At 32.0% G+C, this 23986-nt stretch overlaps 1 protein-coding gene across 1 annotated transcript in view; it reads left to right on the top strand.

Moving 5' to 3' along the window:
- LOC142330477 (trypsin 3A1-like) overlaps positions 1-23574 on the top strand; it is a 34245-nt gene extending 10671 nt beyond the window's left edge. The window contains exons 3-6 of the mRNA XM_075375741.1: positions 3603-3691; positions 10943-11084; positions 19011-19121; positions 23405-23574. Of these exons, the coding sequence (XP_075231856.1) occupies positions 3603-3691; positions 10943-11084; positions 19011-19121; positions 23405-23500 (438 nt within the window). The 3' untranslated portion in view covers positions 23501-23574. The remainder of the gene's footprint in view (positions 1-3602; positions 3692-10942; positions 11085-19010; positions 19122-23404) is intronic.
- The last annotated feature ends 412 nt before the right edge of the window (positions 23575-23986 follow it).

Below are 23986 nucleotides of genomic sequence, written 5' to 3'. Positions count from 1 at the left end.
ATGTCCAATTATAATAATAGTAATAAATGTTTTTTTTTCTGGGAGAGAGGTGGAAATGCATTTACACTTGGACTGTCTGGCTTCCATTGTGTCCATTAGCAGACTAACGACTAAAACCACCTTCTTTCTACCAGGACTTAACCTGGAACTGTTTTACAGATTGCTTCAGGCCAAGTCCTCCTATCCTAGCCTGAATAGCCGCTACTTAATTTTCACCTTGCTCAGGACTATCCAGGTCGTTATTTTTGTCCTGAAAATGCCTCTGATGAATTTGGCCATGCTCTTTCAGCTGTTCAGATCACAGACCATCATTGCATCCACGTTGTGGGGGCTCTGAGATCCACCTCTAGTGTCCCTTGATCTACTGCCTACCGAGCACCTTTGAAAACGATGTGCTTGGTGTAGTCCCATACATTGGCGCCAAAGAGGCAGCTGGGGGATGGCGCTTTCCCTATGGCATGGATATAAATGCAGAAGTACCCGTGAGTCGTTAAAAACTCTGTTATGTAGTACCACCTCTCCATGCTGCTGCTCTGTCCATGGTCTGACCAGAGGGATAAGCCTTGCAGTCCTTCGTCCTTTGGCCTTGGGGTCACAGGTCTCTTACTAGATGAGGAACGTGCAAGTCTGTTCCTCCCCAACAGTGGTCTCCCAGCCTTCACCTGCCCATTGCCTTCTATAGGGCTTGGGGCTCGCTTGCCAAAAAAGCAATGGGTATGATGCCAGCAACCACCAGAACGGCAGGCTGGGAAACCGTCTGATGCGTGGAAGTGGCTCACAAGGCAATGGTTCGTTGCATCTGACCACTGCTTCCAGTTTTTCTTGAATTTTAACATCTGGGCCCACACTTCCGCCCCATATAACAGGATGACAGAATGCACCGTGGACATCAGTAGTTACCGTCTGCTGGCCTTCGGTTTGCCGGTATTTGCCATGAGCCAGCTGAGAGCAGTTATGGCTCTTGTGGCTTTGTCAGTGGCTCCCTAAAGCTGCTCAGCAAAGCTGAGTTTTTGGTCAATCCTCTCATACCAAGGTCTCGACAACCTCATCCCTGACCCGGAAGAGGAAGAAGTGTCAATACACTTCTTCATTAGAACCACAGTCTCCGTCTTGCTGACGGCTAGAGACAACTCATGGTTGTCCAGTCAGGCGCTGACAATATGCATCGCTTGGCTGAGCCGCAGTTAGACATGGTCTGCAACAAGTAGCCTAATGTTGTCAGCATACCCAACAACCACCCACAGTGCACCCAATAGTTGTCCTACGGGTAAAGGTATTGGAGCTTACTGATAAGTGTGAGCCCTGGGATGTCGGTATTGTGGGTCAGGCAGTACCTGACACCCTGGCCCAGGTTAAATTTGTGGAAGGCGGCTGACTGAGGGAACCCAGGCAAGATCTATGATTGGGACACCCCCAACCTCGGCAGTAGAATTAATGATTGAGATAGGTTTTTTGAATATGTGAAGAATCTTAATTAAAAAAACCGTATTTAATTTATATTGTTTGACATTTGAATTTATTTTCATTATGTTGACAATATTTCATAGAAATGGTTTGACCTTTTTTAAGTGTTTTAATATATTTTTACAAGTGATTTTAGTGTGATAGTTTTAAATGTTTTTTAAGTGGCAAGGGTTCTTTACACCCTTGTCATGTTGTGTTTCTTTAATAGCCCTTGACAAGTCTATTTTTGGATGATCTGTTGTGGCAAGACTAGTCTACAAACAGTATCACTAGAATTTTTAACAGGATTGGGAAAGAAATTTTTCTTTTTTGTGGAAAGGAGTTACTCTTTCCTCAAAAAAAAAAGGTAACTGCCAAAAGAGTAACCCCTTTCAGCAGTCAATGCAGTAGTAGTAGCAGCAACAGCAGTAGCAACACAGATTGAATAATAATGCAATAAAATTTTAAAAAATTTATTTAAAATCTATTAGTATAATTTAAAAAAAGAACTTCAGGATGAAAACTAAGCAGTAGATGGGAAATATTTTTTACACTCAGACCACTGCTTTTTGCAATTTGTATGAGGGAGTGCCCCTTTTATGTGTGCTTTCTTCATTTTATTGTTGAATGATCTCTAAATATTTAAACTAGGATCTTTCAGCGACACTTAATTACTTGGTTTTTTGATTTGCCTTTATATATGGATTCTACTTTTCACGAACCATAATATATGTTTTGTTCATTTGCCTATTCTATGAGAAACTTTATTCTTTCTAAATCTTTACTCTTTAAGGTAGATCCCATGCAGGTAAAATTTGTTCAATGCTGAAACACTTAAGAAATGAAAAAATACCATTAGTTACTATCTTTGGGTTGATCTTGATACACTGTAGTTACTTCAAAGCTGATCAAATACAATAAACCATCTTTTGTTGTGTTCAATTCAATTGATATTTTCATGTGCATGCTTGAAATAAAAAATATACATTTAAATTTTTGAGGAATGTGAACAATTGTGTATTGAACAAATCAAAATAGACTAGGATGCGTTTGCCTTTTATTTGTTAAAAATCGGAAAAATCATTGGTTTTTTCTTTCTCAACTAGAGTTAATCTACAATTCACACTAAATTTAAATAAAAATTTACTAATGGAAGGTACCAGTTGTGTGTAGTAATGATGCAATCTGTTTCCTTCATTTGTATTAGACAGAGCAATGAGTTAGGTTTGGTTTTGAATGTCTTTTGAAAAAACATTCCAGTTTTAATTAAAACTTCAACAAATTACTAATTTTCACATCAGTAATAGTGAGAATTTTTATGCTGTAACCTTTTTTGCAAATGCTGGCAGGATCTGCAGTATTCATGGAATGTAATTAATTTTTATGAATAAGTAAAAATTCAGATTGTTTGTTAATATTTTTGAAATTATTTCCTAATGCGCTTAAGAATTGTAGTATTGCTGATAACTCATCGCATTGTTTTTCTTGTATAATGTTTGTGCCTTCAAATCTAAATAAATGTAAAAGAAGAAATCTTTGTATGACAGCGTTATGGTAAGTGGGAGGAACATTCTTTTCCTATAAATCTTTGAAATTTAGATGCTCAGCTCTATAAACCATAACCTCTTTTTGGGGATTTTACAGAGATTTAGTAGAAGATGGAAATTTACACTTTGCTGCTGAAGTTCATGAGATTTTAATTTTTTCAGCTTACTTCTTGCCTTTGCGAGTGACCTTTAGTGACTTAGAAATAAGTAAATAGTAACTTCTATCAGATGGAGTTAAGAATGTGCAATATTATCATCATTGATGTAATATAAATCAATATAAAATAGAAGGAGATTGATTCATTGTTCTATTTATAATCCTGTTATATCTTGCCAAACACATATAACTATAATTTATTTGTAAATAAGGTTAAGAGCAAGCATTAAACATTTATTTTTTTGTTTTATGTTTTATTACTTATTTCCTTTATTCAAGTTGTTATCTTAATTTTAAATTTGTTCGACTTTTGTACAATAGAAAATCAGTAGATTTTCTATTGTACTTTTTTTTTATATATAGCTAAGCTGTTGGCTAGTATAGGGTGAATTGCCCTACTCATTTTTGAGTATTTTCAGTATATTTCAGATTTTGAATGTTTTTAAAATTTTCAGGTATCTCTTAGAGAATTGGATAGACATTTTTGTGGTGGAACTATAATTTCAGAATTGTTCATTCTGACTGCAGGACATTGTTTAGAGAAGTGAGTTGTGATAAAAATTTGCATATTTTATGTTTAAAAGAAAAATATTATTTATTAATCTCATAAAATATTTGTTTGATTTTTAGTTTCAACTTTTTTTTTTGTCTTCAGTCATTTGACTGGTTTGATGCAGCTCTCCAAGATTTCCTATCTAGTGCTAGTCGTTTCATTTCAGTATACCCTCTACATCCTACATCCCTAACAAATTGTTTTACATATTCCAAATGTGGCCTGCCTACACAATTTTTCCCTTCTACCTGTCCTTCCAATATTAAAGCAACTATTCCGGGATGCCTTAGTATGTGGCCTATAAGTCTGTCTCTTCTTTTAACTATATTTTCCAAATGCTTCTTTCTTCATCTATTTGTCGGAATACCTCTTCATTTGTCACTTTATCCACCCATCTGATTTTTAACATTCTCCTATAGCACCACATTTCAAAAGCTTCTAATCTTTTCTTCTCAGATACTCCGATTGTCCAAGTTTCACTTCCATATAAAGCGACACTTCAAACATATACTTTCAAAAATCTTTTCCTGACATTTAAATTAATTTTTGATGTAAACAAATTACATTTCTTACTGAAGGCTTGTTTCGCTTGTGCTATTCGTCATTTTATATCGCTCCTGCTTCGTCCATCTTTAGTAATTCTACTTCCCAAATAACAAAATTCTTCTACCTCCATAATCATTTCTCCTCCTGTTTTCACATTCAGTGGTCATTTCTACTACATTTCATTACTTTTGTTTTGTTCTTGTTTATTTTCATGCGATAGTTCTTGCGTAGGACTTCATCTATGCCGTTCATTGTTTCTTCTAAATCCTTTTTACTCTCGGCTAGAATTACTATATCATCAGCAAATCGTAGCATCTTTATCTTTTCACCTTGTACTGTTACTCCGAATCTAAATTGTTCTTTAACATCATTAACTGCAAGTTCCATGTAAAGATTAAAAAGTAATGGAGATAGGGAACATCCTTGTCGGACTCCCTTTCTTATTAGGGCTTCTTTCTTATGTTCTTCAATTGTTATTGTTGCTGTTTGGTTCCTGTACATGTTAGCAATTGTTCTGCTATCTCTGTATTTGAACCCTAATTTTTTTAAAATGCTGAACATTTTATTCCAATCTACGTTATCGAAAGCCTTTTCTAGGTCTATAAACGCCTAGTATGTTGGTTTGTTTTTCTTTAATCTTCCTTCTACTATTAATCTGAGGCCTAAAATTGCTTCCCTTGTCCCTATACTTTTCCTGAAATCAAATTGGTCTTCACCTATCACTTCTTCCACTCTCCTCTCAATTCTTCTGTATAGAATTTTAGTTAAGATTTTTGATGCATGACTAGTTAAACTAATTGTTCTGTATTCTTCACATTTATCTGCTCCTGCTCTCTTTGGTATCATGACTATAACATTCTTTTTGAAGTATGACAGAACTTCCCCTTTTTCATAAATATTACACACCAGTTTGTATAATCTATCAATCGCTTCCTCACCTGCACTGCGCTGTAATTCTACTGGTATTCCGTCTATTCCAGGAGCCTTTCTGCCATTTAAATCTTTTAATGCTCTCTTAAATTCAGATCTCAGTATTGTTTCTTCCATTTCATCCTCCTCAACTTCCTCTTCTTCCTCTATAAAACCATTTTCTAATTCATTTCCTCCGTATAACTCTTCAATATATTCCACCCATCTATCGACTTTACCTTTCGTATTATATATTGGTGTACCATCTTTGTTTAACACATTATTAGATTTTAATTTATGTACCCCAAAATTTTCCTTAACTTTCCTGTATGCTCCGTCTATTTTATCAATGTTCATTTCTCTTTCCACTTCTGAACACTTTTCTTTAATCCACTCTTCTTTCGCCAGTTTGCACTTCCTATTTATAGCATTTCTTAATTGCCGATAGTTCCTTTTACTTTCTTCATCACTAGCATTCTTATATTTTCTACGTTCATCCATCAGCTGCAATATATCGTCTGAAACCCAAGGTTTTCTGCCAGTTCTCTTTATTCCGCCTAAGTTTGCTTCTGCTGTTTTAAGAATTTCCTTTTTAACATTCTCCCATTCTACTTCTACATTTTCTACCTTATCTTTTTTACTTATACCTATCCATTTCCCTTTTTAAATTTTCTAGCCTACCAACCTTTTTTAAACTTCTAACATTCCACGCTCCGACTCGTAGAATGTTATTTTTTAATTTTCTGGTGACCCCTTCCTTAGTAGTCCCCACCCGGAGATCCGAACGGGGGACTAGTTTCCCTCCGGAATATTTTACCAAGGAAGATGCCTCCATCACTGCTATATGAAAATGAAGAGAGTTACATTTTCTTGGAAAAAAAAGCAGCTACAGTTTTCCATTGCTTTCAGCTGCACATTACGCAGAGGACTGAGTGTTGTTGATATGGCCGTTTAAGTCATTCTGACTCACGCCCCTAACAACTACTGAAAGAGCTGCTGCCCTCTTTCAGGAATCATTCCTTAGTCTGGCTCTCAACAGATACCTCTTCGATATGGTTGCACCTTTGGTCCAGCTACTCTGTATCCCTGAGCACTCAAGCCCCCTCACCAACGGCAAGGTCTCATGATTCATAGAGTAGGATTTTCAACTTAAGTTCATTATTATTTATGAAATTGAATTATGATATATTGCATACATCATATGATGAAATTAGACAGTTATGCAATATAGCTGATACTGCTGTGAAATTAAAATGTTATAAAATTTTGTATGAACACTATGATATAAACTACTTATCTGGGAGAAAATACTTTAATTTTGTTTTTCAAATTTTTATTTTGAATAAGTAAATTTCTAAATGTGTAGCAATAAATTTCTAAAAAATATTTTAGAACTTTCAAAATTCATGCAGTGTAAAATAATTCTGTGTGTTGGTAGAATTATAAACATGTACACAGTAGAATTCTATCCTAAGCAAAAAATATTTATGGTTCATTTAATTTTCAGGACTAATACTCACAGTTAGTGTTATGTTTAAAATAGCACATAGTTATTGATGGTTGCTGTACTGAATGGCATCAATCATAGATCATTTTGTTCTCCCGCTGACCTAGAATTACATGGAGTTGTGCATAGTAAGTGACACTTTGAGGTCATCCTGACCCCATAGGGGAAGACACCCTCCATGTGATGGTTATAATCGTCATGCCACCTCCTCCATACCTAGCCCTTATGTCATCTTCAATACCTCGTAGCGGTCATCTTCAAAACCTTGGTTATGACATCTTCCAGTCTTCACCACAGCTGGGAAACTAGGAAACCCTTTAGCATGATTCTATTTCAACAGACTTCTAAAATATGTAAAGAAGAATAAAGCAGTAGGATTTACAAGTAGAAACCAAACAACTTACCATCATAATAAATTTAACATCTGCTTTCCAAGTTATTAATTACAACAATTTATAGATGACTAAAATGATAAGTTGGAATGACTACTAGGTGAAGACCCATTTGGATGTGGAAAACGCAAAAAATGTGAAAAACAATTTTGACTCGTAAATTAATTTTAGAAAGAAAGTTGAAGAAAAATTAATCTTACATGCACCTTAACTTCTTAAGAAAATTATTTGGTAATCTATAATTGAGTTAATTTAAAAAATAAAATGGAATGTAACAGATTATATCAGAAACAGTCATCTGATTTCAAAAGACTTGTAACTCTGCAGCTGTTCATCGCTAATGAAAAAATCATACAGAATATACGAAAAGGGGTTGTAGAGCTCCACTTGGTTGCTGAGAGGTGCTGTCCTTATGACATTCTCCCATCAGCCTGCATCAAAAGGATGACCCCCACAACAGAAAGTACTGCATTCTCCATTTTAACAATTGTGAGTCTGACAACTGTACAGCGCGATTTTCATGAGCAATATCTAAGCTCAGAGCATTTGAGATTGGCACCAACAATTTCCAGAAGTAGGATGTTGTGTAAAGGAAAATCTGCAGGTCAGCCTCCCCCCGTTTGTGTTGGACAAATACATTGAGCACAACCTGTGTTTGTAGTCCAGGAAATTCCATCCGTCTTACCAGCTAAGTCACATTCTAATTAAATAGAAAAGCGAACAGCCACAATTTAGGGATATGGGGATCAGAGCTGCTATATGCAACAGTTGAGCATGGAGACACTCCAAAAGTCAATTTTCTCTGCACCGTTTCCCTTGAAAAGATTTATGGTTTGTACTTTATTTTATGAAAACATTGTTTTAGGAATCTTATAATTGAAAATGGTGCAGAACTGGCTTTTCCACAGTTACAGATTCTGATGAATTTATTTTTCAGCAGGACAGACCACTGGCATCTGAAAATTCAAGCATTTCTTAATGAGGAGCTTCCATAAGAATGGATAGACCGTAAGGGGCCTGCCTAATTGGCATTTCATCACTGGCCTCCAAGGTTGCTCAATTTCAATATCTGTAATTTTTTTCTTGTGAGGGTTTATGAAGACTCCATTTCAGTGCCCCCTTTCCCAGCAACTGTGGATGAACTGTGAAATTGCATAATAACAGCACTGGCTGCAATAACAACCAACATGGTTGCTCAAGAATGAGATGAATTTAACTATCACATAGATTTATGCCATGCATCCAGAGGAAATTATATTGTGCATTTGTGAAAATTGTTATTAAAATATCATATTCAGTCATGTATCTTATTATTTACTGCTAGCTAATATGTTCATTAATTAAAAAAAATCAAGGCTTTAGAAATCAGATTAACTTTTGCTACACGTTGTAGTAAAAAAAAAAAATAAAATAAAAGACAAATTTGAGAGTAGAATTACAATACGTGTTCCATGGACTGTAATCGTAAGATTTACTGTTGTTTTTTATTGTTATTATAACTGAAAATAAAAACGAATTATAAGTAATGAATGGTTTGGATTCGTTGCTGGGAGTAAAAAGAAGTAAAATCCACATAATAAAATATATCAAAAAAGGATGGTAATATTAAATAAAATAATTGAACACAATGTATTAGACATAACAGGATTTTATTTATCAGGAGAAATTTTATTTAGAAAAGAAATCTACTATCAAACTTACAGTTGGAAATGAGAAAAAAGTTTCAAATATTAGCAAAGTAATGCTTTATGGCACAAAATGTGGACAATAGGGAACTTAGGAAAAAATAAAGGTTTTTAGATGTTGAAAATTCTCAGTAGTTTGATATGAAATCAAAGATTTCAATCAAATTACACTATAGAGAAGTTTGTGGCAGAATGCTGTAAAAAGAAGGCTTAAGGCATCCGAGGTTTTGAATTTGGTTCTATATGGATACTCCAAGGCTAAATGTAAAGGAAAACAGAGATTAGAATATATGAGACAGATAATCAAGGCTATAAATAAGAACAGAATAGAATTGATGAGTTCATGAAACCAGTCGAGAGACTGATGACAAAAAAGGAAACCAAATTCTAACTCTAAATAAAATTAAACATTAGTTTAAGGATGAAGTTTCTTGTCAAGTTTTGTCATTTGGTATTGTTATTTTTAATACATTTATGTTCATATAAGCATGTATTCTATTTCTCTAGTGATTCACAAAGCTTGATACATTTTTTTTTACATTTCTTCTATATGTTAGTTATATCCATTATATTAAAATTTAGAACACATTTTCCAGAGTTAGTGTTATTAGTGCGTGTATCTGATATCACCTTTTTTTCTTAAACTGTTTATAGAGAAATTCCAAGATATGTTTTTACTGAACAACAGGATAAAATGTGATACTTCAAAATATATTCTTACTTTCAAATTAATATAATTTCCTTCCTAAGGCTTTTTGAAGTGTTGTTAATGGTGCCATACTTACATCAATTAGGAAACTCCCTAATGTACATAATCAACTATTTTTTTAGTCTTTTGATTTGTTCACTTAATACGATGCTTTTATTAAATTACATATTTTTTTTTAAATTTCACATTTTTCTAGTCTGTTAACATCTTGGTTTTTGTATGAATAGATTTTTCATTCATCTCAGATATAAAAAAACATATACTCATATAAGCATTATACACAACAGAATAAAAGTTTCAAATCATTTCATAGGATCAGGAGACAGAGGATACATACAAAGGTGTTAACCAGAACATGCAAATGTTACACATAGCACATAAAAACAAACATTACAATGGACTTGAGTACCATGAAATATTTAAACACAAAATTTGACAAAAATGACATATTAAATGACTTAACATACCTAGATTGAATATTATTCAATTACATATATATTACACGCTAAGGTGTATTTAACTTTTTTAAGGTGAGTTTTATTGACAAAAACAATATCATCCACTGAGGAAAAGGAATGGATAACTAGCCTCAAAAGACCTTAATTAATTTAAAGTAAACCTTTTGTTAGTAAATGATTGGTTTAGCAGAAAAGTTAGCAGGACAGCTCTGGTAGATTAAAACATATTTTTAGTTCTTATGTTCTCAGCACCTCTTTTTAGTAATCCCTGATAATTATTAAAAAAGTTGTTTTATTATTATTAAAAACATTCTCATAGTCAATGCAGAGCAATTAAATAGAAAAAATCTATTTTCTTTCCATCAAGAGGGGATGAGGATAAATCTAAATAAACAAAGCATTCAAATAAATGCTTTTTCAGTTAAGTGTTGCATGGAATACAATTATATCAGATAAAAATAAAATACATCTTAACAGTTTACAGACAACTCTAATTTTGCATACAGTGTGTATATAATGCTAGCTGTGAAAAATTACTTGTTAGTAGATTAGGCAAAAAATCATATTGCTAGTCAGAATTTTAAATTATACTCGATTGAATCTTATAGTTCTTACAGAACATAATTTTACATAATATTACATGAAAAATTATGCTATAAAATAGGTAGTAGTTCTCTTTGCTCAAGTTTTATGTCTTTCACAAAAATTGATAATCTTGGAAAAATTATGGTAAAAATTATCTTCAAATTTTAGTATTTTGGATCAGCCCAGCAGTTTTTGAGTTTTAAGTGGACATTGTTAGTTGCACGCATACTTTGATATATTACATAAAGATTTGTAATCAGGCACTCACATTGGTATCAGAGATACTTATGTCCATGTGATATTTTAATACTTTTTTTTTTTTTGTTTTTACTGAAATACCTACTTTTCATTTTCTGTTTTGAAAGATATCTTCAAATAAGTTGCAAAAATTTATTGTGTGTGTAATATATGAGTTATTAATTTTATAAAAGTTATTTTTATTTTTTTGTAGTAAGTCACCAAGTGAAATGAGTGTTTTTGGTGGAGCTGTCCTCTTGAAAAGTAAATCTGGATCTGTAGTGCCAGTAAGAAGGATAAGTATTCATCCAAGCTATGATAACGTTACTCTTCTAAATGATATTGGTATTTTAGAGGTATTTGTAACAGTATTAAAGACAAGTATAAAATTACACAATAAATCTAATCTGGTTGAGAAATAACACAATTCAAAAATTAGAACATGCTCTAATAGCAAAAATTTTACATACTCTTTCATTGATCATGACAATGAAATGTAGTGAAAAAAAATTGTTTTCAGTAGATTTGTTTTCGATAGAAAGCAATAGTTATTTCAATCATATACTCTTTCAGTTATATACAGAATGTATCATGAAGTTCTCACATGACTTTCATAACTTATTCTACTCATGAAAGTAATGGAAAAAGTTCATATAAACATATGTCCTAAAATGCTTTGCAAGTTAGTGAGTTTGCTCGGCTTTCAGCCACTCCAGTGAATTGAGATCGTACTGAAATTTGTAGGACATTAATTAAGAAGCATAATTAGTGATTTATTATGGTTTTTGACCTAAAAAATTGATTAAAATAGGCCCAGAACTGTATCTGGTAAATTTTGAGAAATCTGGGGTGAAAACAAATCACTCAATTAGAGTAAAAAACTCTTGCAATAACTTTGCTAAATGGATTATAAACACATAAAACTTTTAAACAAAACTTGTAGAAAATTTAATTCTGAAATTTCTCTCAGAATATAAATTTGAAAGTAACAATTTGTCTTTTTATATGGTAAGTGAATATTGGTACATGAACTATTTTTCTTTTGAAAATTTCAAATAAAATTATTTAAAAAAATGAAATGAACTTATTTTTTAATATTGAAAAAGTTTTGATATATTAGTGTGTTTACTATGTGAATTATAATTATTATTACTTAATTCTGCACAGTATTTTTACTTCCTTGTATTACGTAAAGCTAGTATTATAATCACAAAAAATTTCAGATTTTAATGGAAATATACATTTTGACCATCCGTGAATCCATTTTGACTAGTTTTGGCATGATGTCTGTATATACATATATACGTACTTATGTATCTCACATAACTCAAAAACGATTAGTTGTAGGATGTTGAAATTTTGGATTTAGGACTGTTGTAACATCTAGTTGCCATCTTCTTTTTTGATTGCAACTGACTGAACTAAAAGTGTCCAAAAAAGCTCAAAAGCCAAAAAAATCTGAATTTTGGACTTTCTCTTAACTGCAATAATAAGTCCTAAGCCCTCATTGAAAGCTTTTCAACGATATTTCATAAGTGATACTTATTTTCATTGGTTTCAGAGTTATAGCCAAATAAAATTTTAATTAATGAAAATTTGGATCTTACAAGGGTGTTAAGGCAAATCGGTTCGAATGTGAGACTCCATCTCCCTTTTCTTTTTTTAACATTTTTTTAAATTTAAATATATTTATTTATTTATTTATTAACTCTGATTGCAAAAAAGTTTTACGATAGATAATAATTCAACAATAACAATTAAAAAAAAATATGAAAAAATATCAGAAGTTATTAATGATATAACATTTTATGTACTTTTCATTTAAAAAAAAATGTGTATATGTAATTTAATAGGTGTACATGGAGGTCATGTGGTGTCTATAAAAGATTTTTTTCCTATTTTATGCTATAAGTGAATGAAGTATATATATTTTTTTTGTAATCTTTAGTTTCGTATAATTATTAAATATTATCAAGCATTTATGTAAATTAGAAGAATTATTAATTTGTTTTAATCAATGTAACAATTACTGTATTAGTAAAATATATATGTTTAAAAAAAAATTTTTTTTTCAATATTTATCTTCAGGCTGGCATCTCGTACGGTTGGTATATACACATATAATGTTTCTAAAATAGTGGGCTGACTATATTGGTAAGATTCTACTTGTAAAACTAAACAAAAAATATCCTTAGGAAAAATGTAATTTTCTCCTTTGTTCTCCCCCTGTCCACCATTTTGTTATTTCTGTGTAAAAATGTATATCCCAAGTTCAAATAGAGGAATCAGATGAATATTTAGTAAGCATGTTGATAATAAAGTTTTAAAATTAGTAAAAAATCAGGACTTAAATGCCTTTACAAATTTCAAAATGGCAGCCTTGTTTATTTTTCAATCTTTTCTATCTCCATAAATATTAGTTTTATCAAAATTTATGTTATGGTAAAATGTTAAGCCATTTATTTTTAACAAAATGACATTTTATTTTTTTAAATCATTAACAAACAGCCTAAGTATGGCAGAAAATTGATGTTATAATTTTGTGTCTGTTTTCATGTCCATAACTTTACAATCAATTCAATTAAATATTGTTTTTATTTATTGCTAATTCTGGTATTGTAAATTAATATGAAATTAGGTAGTAATTTTTTCACAATAATGGATTTAATAATTATGACACAAAATTACATAAATTTCCTCCCATAAATCGACTATTTGTCAACTGATTTAAAAAAATAATCCCTCATTTTGTTCAAAATAAAAGACTTAATACTTTAGAAAAACATAAATTTTGATAAAACTAATATTTATGGAAATATAACGGATTGAAAGATAAACATTGTCGTTGTTTTGTAATTTGCAAAGGTATTTAAGTCCTGATTTTTTGCTAATTTTAAAACTTTATTACCAAGATGTTTACCAAATATTAATGTGATTCATCTATCCAAACTTGAGATATAAATCTTTATACAAAAATAATAAAATGGCGAACAGTGGGAGAACAAAGGGGAAATTGCCATTTTTCCTAAGTATATTTTTTGTTTAGTTTTACAAGTAGAATCCGAAAAGGTGTAGTAGCCAGCCCACCATTTTAGAAACACTCTATATATATATATATATATATATATATGGACATATATCAGATGTCCTAGGCCACCCATCCATCCTTCTAAAATTGAAGGACGTGATTTTTCTGGAAAATACAAAAAAATTTGATCGAGTCGGAGCGCCTACCATTTGGCCATATTACAATCTTCGGTTTTTACTGGAAGTAGGCTAACTAGACTGGAAGTTAATTTTTTTAAATGGGACACATATTTTTCACTGCGGATTTTTATTCTAGGAACAAAGACGTAAGTCTTGTCTGAAACATTTTTCCATATAGTACCATCTAACCTCATAGTGACCTTCGAACTTTAACTAGTCCTGAATTCCTTTAAAAAACTCTTTTTATCACGAAAAACATTTACAAAACAAACAAAAATTTACAATAGTAACCACTTATCTTTTCTCCTTTGGTGATATTATCAGCTTCCGATTCTGACCGTTAGTGGGTTGGCGAGACTGATTCTTCATTTTTCTAAAAGGAACATACTTTTTAACTATGAATTTCATTATATGCACAAAAGTATGTAAGTCTTTTGAAATATTTTTCCTAAAAGTGCTTGCTTTGTTCCTAAAATGACCTTTAAGCTCTACCTGGTCCTAAATTCTTTCAAAATCTTTTCAACTCCTCGGTAATGATAAAAAGAAATGAAAACAATTTTATTGTAAACCATATGCTTCCTGTGAACGATGATCTCATTAATTTCCAGTCGACCAGAATTAGATTATTTTGACAGGGTCTCTATTTTTCGATGGAACATATGACTAACTTTATACTCTGACTACCAGTTGTTGTGATTTTAACATTTTATAAATTTACATTCTACTTACTTTAATTTTAATGATCTCAAATTGAATAACTTTTCCTGAGGATGGTTGAACGACCATAAGTGCTGGAAAAGAGAACGCAGACAAATTGTTGGTAAGGTTGAATTTCATTTCATTTATATATAAATAAAATTATATACCAACTGTGATATGCTTAGAAAACTTAACTTCTTTGCATTTTCCAGAAAAATCACTTCTTTCAGTTTTAGAAGGGATGGACTTTATATATATATATACAGAGTGTCCCATGAGAAACTTTCAGAATATGTTCTACTGGTAAAAATAATGAAAAAAGTACTTGTAAACATAGGTCTGGAAAAGCTTTGTTTTCAAGTTACAGCTAGCCAAAGATTTCGCCCTGGTTTCAGCTCTTCTAATAAAAAGAAGCCCTACTGTAATCTTTTGGACCCAAATTATGAAGTAAAGTTGGTGGTTTTTAAGTAATTTGAGCTGGGAGATAGGATAAAAGGTCCCAGAACTATAACTACAGTAGTTTTTAAGATATCCTACATAAAATACAAATTTTGGTGTTGAAAACAGTTTTTTTGTAGGTTTGTGGTACAATAGCTTAGTTAAATGACTAATAAGTGCAAAAAATTTAGTAAAAAAACTTGTAATGAATTTAATTCTGAGAAAATTAACGTAAATACATCCAATAAGAAAGTAAATAGAAACTTTTAAAAATCTGTTTTTTATTGAAGCAAAGCTGATGAAAAATAGACAGAAAATCATATTATTCTTTCTATATGTTATAAACATTCTTAATTTAGTGAATCAAAAAAAATGAAATGATAAAAGATAACAGAATAATAAACCTTATTTACAGTAATTTTTGAAATTCCTTCCTTCGCAATGTACACAGCACACTGCTTGACATAAAATATTTCTGGCAGATTTCCATATCATCTCAGGATTATTTCGTATAAATTCAATAGAATTTTGTATTTTAATGAGTAACTCTTTTAATATTAACGTTTTGTTTGTATACTATCATTTTCAGATGGCCCCAAATGAAGTAATCTAATGGCGTTGTCAGGTGATCATGGTGGCCAGTTGATTGGTCCACCACGTCCAGTATATTTTAAGAAATTAGCATTCAAGTGATTTCTAGCTATTAAAGAAAAATGTGGCATTGCACCATCATGCTGGAAAATGTACAGTCTAGTTTGTAAGGGTATATCCTGCAAAAAAGCTGGCAAAATATTTTTCAAGAAATGAATATTTGTATATCCCATAAGGTTTTCATTGAAAACAAATGGTCCCAGAATTTTTTCATAAGTAATGCCACACCAAACATTAATGAGAAATCTATGTTGGAAACTAGTTTCCACAGTACCATGTGGATTGTCTTAGCTCTATAAATGACTATTTTTAGAATTGAAGACTCAGTTTCTCATAAAATTGGCTTTATCAGTAAATGAAATTAAATTTACTAATCAGCATTTTGTAGAAGCCAGTGTCAGATGAATAACCTTTGGGGATAATCTGTTGGCCGCAAATTTTGAATTTCTGTAGGCAGAAAGGATAAAGTTTCTTGCATTCAACAGAAAACGAACACATTTCCAATGTGTTCGTAAACGCTGATACACAAAGAATGTTTACTGAAAGAATATTATTGCTTCAATAAAAAAATCAATTTTTAAATTTATTTACTTTTTATTGTATTTACGTTAATTTTCTCAGAATTAATTTTTTACAAGTGTTTACTAATTCTTTCGCATTTATTAGTTACTTAACTAAGCTATTGCACTAGTAACCTAAAAAACGCTTGTTTTTTGACACTGAATTATGTTTTTTATGTTGGATATCTTAAAAACTACTGGAGTTACAATTCTGGGACCTGTTTTATGCTATTTTCCAGCTCAAATTACATAAGAAACCACCAATTTTATTCCTTAAGTTGGGTCCCAAAAATTACCGTAGGGCTTCTTTTTATTAGAAGAGCTGAAATATAGGCAAAATCTTTCACTAGATGTAACTCAAAAACAAACTTTCATTATTTTCACCAGTAGAAGAACATGTCCTGAAAGTTTCTTTATGGGACACTGAATATTATCAAAGATTTTTTTTACTGTTTTAAATTATTATAATTTAATGAATAACAAAATTATAAAATCAAAACTACCAAATACAACCAACTGTAGCACTTTTGAAGTCAATACATCATCGTCAAAAATTAAAATTATAAATTGTATGTAAAATAAAATATCCACATATAGTATATAATACAGTATAGTATATTGTACATAAAATATCCACATACAGTGCTTTACTTTTAAAAATCAATATCGTGCCCTAGTATGGGATAGAAATTTTAGTAGTCGCTAGGTTAAAAAAACTTAATGACGAGAATCAAAATGAAGAGATTTGCCAATGAACGGAACAGTATACACAATGAAGGCACAATTTCAATTATTTCACTTAATTACACGAGATGCTACCCAAACGTTCAGGAAATTTGAATTTCATGCACGAACCATTGCTGGAATGATCTGCTACCGCTAGATGTGGCTAACAGTACTCTTTGTGAATCAGTGTTCCAACAACTATGATGGTGAGAGGCTGCATTGTTGACTTTCGTGCGGTTGTGTAATGTGTTTCATTGCTTTGGCGAAGTTCTAAATGGCAGATTTTAAAGAGCAAAGAACCTGCATCAAATTTTGCTTCATGCTTAAAAAACTGGTGCAGAAACCCATCGCATGCTTGTGGAAGCATTTGGTGACAATGCTATGAGTAAAAGTAAAACTTTTTTGTGGTACAAACGATTCAAAGATGGACGAACGACAGTCAATGATAATGAGCGTTCAGGAAGACCATCAACAAGCGCAACACCAGAAAACATCGCTAAAGTGCGAGAGGCTATTGTTGCAGATTATAGACAAACAATCCATGATGTTTATGCAATCGTACAAATGTCATATGGGTCCGTGCAATGCATCTTGTCGGACAATTTGAACATGAGACGCATTGCTGCAAAATTTGTACCGAGACTGTTGAACAGCGACCAGAAACAAAATTGCATAGCTGTCTGTAGTGAATTGAAAAATTCAGCAAGAGATGACTCTAACTTCATTTCCAACATCATAACCGGTGATGAGACATGGGTCTACGGGTATAACCCTGAAACTAAGCAGCAGTCGTTGCAGTGGAAGTCGCCAAGTTCACCGCGGCCAAAAAAAGCATGCCAAGTTCGCAGCAATGTGAAGTCCATGTTGATTGTTTTTTTTTGATATCAAAGGCATTACCCATAAGGAATTTGTTCCTCTTGGTCAAACTGTCAATGGAATGTTCTGTTGTGAAGTTAAGAAGCGGTTACGTGAAAGCATTAATTCAGATCTGTGGGGTAACAACATAATTTGTTTACCATGACAACGCGCCCACGCACACATCGCTAGCCGTTTGGAATTTCTTGGCATCCAAAAAGATGGTAGTGATTCCCCACCCACCCTATTCGCCTGATCTTGCCCCGTGCAACTTTTTTCTCATTCAGAAAATAAAATTTCAATTGAAAGGCTGTCGTTTTAACACAATTGAGGAGATTCAGGAAGAAATGCAGAACGTGCTTCGAACACTTACACCTGCAGACTTCCAGGGATGCATGGAATCATGGGAAAAACGCTGGGATCACTGTATCAATGCCCAAGAGGATTACTTTGAAGGAGACAGTGGAAATTATAAGTTATGGTAAGCTATTTTATTTTTATGGTAAAATAGCCCAAACCTTTGGGTAGCACTTCGTACATACAGTACACACACATAAAGATACTGTAAATATGCTGTAGCATCGCAAAGCGGGAGCAGTCGAGATAAGTGTGAGTCAGCGTCTAGGTTTAGATATGTTGAGAAAAATATCAGCCGTGGCAGCTATATTTTTCAAAAACCAACATTTTGAAATATTGATTTTTTTTCTAACTTTATGTTAATATCGGTTTTAGGCTAATTATTATTTTTTTTTACTTTATTAACAATTCAATTCAATTTTTTCCATGTCTCTTTATCTGTCATTTGCTCACAGGCAGTAGATAGGTATTAAAAAAACTTTAAAAACATAATTCTATCAGAAAATTTTATAAAATTTAACTCCGGGTAAGTTTTTTCTTCTTTTTCTTTTGCTATTAGAACCGCAATTAATTGGTGCTTCTGTTGAATTATTTGTGTATGTCTTATAGATCATTTACTGGCCTTTTTTTTAGAAAGTGGCTTATTGCTGATTTTTATAAATGGGAAAGCAAGAGTAAGGAAAAATAAAAACTTATTGTTACTAAAATATAAAAAAAATCTTGGTTTACCATATTAAGTTACCTATCATTTTAAGTGAGTTTTTACAAAAAATTAATTCAATGTTTCAGCTTGATTATAAACTAGAATTTTCTCGCACACTAAAGTCAATTGAAATCTCAAGATCACAGTTTAGTGAAGGTTCTAAGTGTCAAGTTAGTGGATGGGGTTATATATCAGAGGTTTGTTGTATTCTGTTTTTTAAATTTGAACTTTTAATTAATTTTCCGTACTCAATCTATTTTGGTTGACCTAGAGCCTTGTCATTTGCAGGAATGTATAATTGGGGAGTGTGGCTGGCTGTACAAGCAACTGTAGATCTATATGAAAAATTGTCTTTGCTGTAAACTGTTGTGTTGAAAATTTACTGAGTTTGTTGGTTGATGTATTGGACTTATTAGGTTTGGTGGTACTTTCTTCTTAAGGAAACAGAAAGGCTGTAATTTCAAAATTTAGTGGGTTATATTCTGCTCACTAATGATCTTTGGCATACAAGATTACAATTATTGTTGTATTCATTCATGCATGATGAAGTCCAGGTGACCATACTTAAAGGTTAGCAGATAACTGCAAAATTGCTCATTGTGAATCGGGCAGCACAGGATTTGATAAAGCTCCATAGACCTAAGTGCTAAATCAAATAATAAAATTTTATTTGCTTATTAGGTTTGCTATGTTTTAGGCATATATTAAGGAACAGATTTTATCTTGTATCCAAAATGGTAAGAAATATGGAAAAAAAATCAAATTCATGAACCATATGAGCAGAACAAATGATTCAAAAAGGAAGAAAAGTGCAAAGTAGAGTATTTTGGATCTACCTTGCTGAGGAGAATACCAACGAGATGAACTCAATTATTTTCATTATCAGTTGTGTTATGACAAACAATTGATTTCCTATTTACCATTAATTGTCAGTAGTTAATATTATGAGGCTGTTAAATAATTAACTTTGACTGCCTAGAAAATTATTTTATTTATTTAGTATAAAAATAATTATTTTCTCTTGTTGCAATGTTGGACTTAACTTGTATTCATGTATACAAAGGGCACTAGGAAAGTTCTGCAATATGATGGAATGATCATCATAGGCAGTGATGCTGATAGGCAGCGCATGTTTAGACAGGTCTCAACCTGCATAGTTACCACTGTAGTCACTGTTTGGTAAAAAGTCAAAAGAGGTAGTAATTTTGCTGTAGTTGAAAACTGAATACCGGCCAATTTGTGCTACCTAGCGATTGATCTTTTGTCCATGCGTTACGGGTGATGAGGAAGCTTAACTCCAGATTTTTAACATCCCCCTCCCATAGATTTTTGAAAAACTCAAAAACTCTGTAAAAAACGTTGTAAACGAGTAGACCAGTTTCGAATACTTGCCCAATTCACAACATTTTCACACTTTCACATGCTACAGCTCCAAAACGGTAAGTCGTACAAGAAAATTGTTTAAATAAAAGTTGTCTGTTTTTTTTTTAGATTAACCTTTTCCAAATGCAATACAGACGAAAAACAATTTTTTCCAGTAAAAAACCGAAAAAACACATTTTTTACAACTTCAGCGCCACCTAGTATTTCAATTTCAAATTATACGGCATAACTTCAAAGACATTAATTGTAGAGGAAAATGTTCTCTACATTTTTTATGTTGAAAAACCTTTCTCTAAAATGCATAGATTAAGAGAAAAACGTATTTCAAAAAATGTTTGAGTTTTCAAAAATTTATGGGAGTGGGGATGTTAAAAATCTGGAGTTAAGCTTCCCTCATCACCCCTAACATATGGAAAAAACATCAATCGGTAGGTAAGGATTTTCAAATAAAAATACAAATTGACTGTACTAGTAACTTTCATATTGTCACATTTCTTCATCACTTGGTTGCTACCCACATTAGGGCATTAGCTGCAGTCCTTTAAAGAATTCCATCAGGTAATTATGAATTCCTAATTGTTCATAAGTACAGAGAGCAGGCAGATCATCATAAAGTGTAGTTAGTTACTTTGCATCAGGTCTGAGAATAGAGTTATCGTAAAAAATCTCATATTTGAATTGCTTAAGTAAAGAGCATTTGTGAAAACTGTAGAGTAGGGATCTTCATTTTCACATTCTTCAAGAGCATTCTGTATTTTGTCTTTGTCATGTTACACTTATATTTTTCTACAATAAACTTAGATGTTAATGTGCAATTTAAAAAATTCAAACAGATTACATCAACTGTCTGAATTGTTCCTTAGTTTCTACAGTCATGAACTTTACCCCTATTTAGTGCTGCAACCTACCATATTGCACAAGTTAATAAAAAAGAGTTAAATAAATTGACAAATTGATGTTGTAACAATGTATATTGTTGCATGTTCCATGGCTCGATCAGGATATTGAGAGGTTGACCATTTATAATGTGTATATAATTACAGTTTACTGGTTTAAAATGTTCAAATTACAACCAGGTCAAATTAATAATTATAAAAATGGTGATAAATACAATAATGATAATAATAAGTGACAATAATAAACAATTAACACAAATATTAACATAATAATTACAACCACAATAATAATCAGGATAATAATAGTAGTGAACGACAATAATATGACATGTCAATAACAGCAAATCAAACATAAAAATACATAATAAAGTGCATGACATAATACATAATTAAAACAGTATGTATGACATAATAACAGCGTAATCAGCAAAGAATAACAATAAGATATTACACATCAAATAGTGATAAATGTCATTAGTAAATAATAAATAAATATTACACACAAGACAGAGTTCAAAATAAATAATCATTTGGAATTTATTCCACGTAGAAAATTAGAAAACTAGACATATTAACAAAAGAAACCACTAGTCTTAACCCTTTTTAACCACTAGTCTTGTATTAACAAACAGTCTTATAGCGTTCACTGGCAAATACCTTTGCTGTCTACCCTAACAGTTTATGATTGAAGTGTATTGCATTATTGCTTTCACTTATACATTTATAGTTTTATTGTAACTCGCCAATAGTATTAATTGTATACTTGGATTTACTCGTAGCATCACCTTACTCATATCAAACTGGATTCAGGACTCTCCTTGCAGGACCATCGTTGTAATGTGTCGCTGGACTCTGTCGAACCCACACAACTCGCAGCCTCTCCTCGCTGAACTGCCCCTGTGGGATTGATGTCGTAATGTCTCGCAGATTGGTTCTAATTGAATTCTCTTTCAGCTGATCTTATCCTGACTATTTATGATGCTAGCCTCTTTACTTATCAGACCTGACCCAAGTCAAAGTGTAAGAACGGTTCACCAAGACTTTAGTTTCCATGAATTCCAAACTTGGTCTCTTCTGACTGTACAACAAGTGTTCATTGTGTGTTAGCGGGCAGTGTAACAAAAGATGATTGTTAAACGGACCTATACTTAACAAAAAGGGTTCTCCTTTTTGTCCCTTTCTGGGTTCTTCCAATTATTATATTAATTATTACTTTCATAATAATCAGTAAGAATCGGTTACTCAGGCCCGCTATACCGATCTTGTTACAATATGATGGTTACTATTAATTTACAAATAATTCAAAACTTGTAGACATCATAAAGATGACTTTTTTAACATAATTGTAAACTTGGGAATGTAGTTTTATTCTTTTCTCCAATTGCAACACATTACAATTCTTGAACAGAGGAAGATATTTACAGTCAGCTTTGATTATTAAACTTATCATAAATTTAAATTGAAAATAAACCCTCAGATATTCTCTCTGGCATTTGAAAAATTGATAATATAGGACAAATTATTCTTACTTTTTTCTAGATTCAAATAACTGTTGACTGACCATGACATTTATGATTAGCTTTTATACTTGAATTCCATTTGAAAATGAGAAGCCACACGATTTGGATACTACATGTAAATTAACAAGGAATGCTGGAAATATACTAATCTGATGTTAATGTACTGCCATATATAACTCATGATTTCCTTTGTGTTTATTTTATAATAATGCTACAAATGTTTAATTCATTATTAAATGTGTGCGTATCTTTGGAAGATTACTTTACTGACATCAAGTACTGATTATGTCTTCAGTCCACCTCAAGATGTAGCTTAATGTGCCATACTGTGTTTTTGTGTGTTTGATGGAGCACTGCCTAGTCAGTACTGCTGATTTTGTATGTAATGTTCTGTTTCAAGTCATCTAATGTTCCAGGGCATATAGCAGATACTACAGGTGGCTACAAGTACTTGGAGAAAGTATTCTTTAAGGAAATCTCAATGAAAGTTATGGGCTTCTGCGACATGTGGTAAATGGATCCATCCTGTTGAAAAAAGTACCCTTGATGTAATTCAATTTCTTTCAGTTGTTCAATGAATTTTGATAGTATGGTGGTGTTCTGCACTGTTCTCAATTCTTTTAAAAAACAATTTGTAAAAATTATAATTGTATGACTAAATGTGGATACTCTTGTCTTCAGATATCTCCAGATATATCAGTGGCCACAAGTTTCTGGAGAGAGTGTTGTCTTTTAGCCTTATCGGATTCAACAATTCATGAACAGCTGTCAACCTAAAAGGCCTTAACTTAGCTTTCTTCACACCTTTGTCAGATCAAGTATGAGAGCCTACTCTCCTGGGACATGATTTAATGACTTACTGGGTGACCTTGGCAGTCTCACCTAAACATCCAGAAGTTTAGATGTTGTATGTATTGCATCTTAAATCACAGCAATGACACTGAACTGAAACAACATGCTCTTTATTGTTTTGATATAAACAGTAAAGAGCAATCAGCTAATATCTGCACAATCAAATAAATGAAACAGCTGCAAATGAACAGGTATTCTAATGAATTAAGTAAAGAAAATATGAATTTGATATTAGTTACTATGAATTAACTGAAGCTCTATTGAAATTGATAGTAGTGTCAGTAAGAAGTGTAGTATAATTAATGATTCATGTTTTAATATCTTCTATTAATACTGTGTAGTGTTAGAACATTTTGTATCCTTGACCAATTTCAGAAGGGACTAATGAAACTAAAATTGCGCTATAATACA

This window comes from Lycorma delicatula, chromosome 9 (genome assembly GCF_047948215.1).
Source record: "Lycorma delicatula isolate Av1 chromosome 9, ASM4794821v1, whole genome shotgun sequence".
In the NCBI taxonomy this organism is placed as follows: domain Eukaryota; kingdom Metazoa; phylum Arthropoda; class Insecta; order Hemiptera; family Fulgoridae; genus Lycorma; species Lycorma delicatula.
The sequence above is the reverse complement of the archived record's forward strand: the minus strand, read 5'-3'. Positions and strand labels throughout refer to the sequence as shown.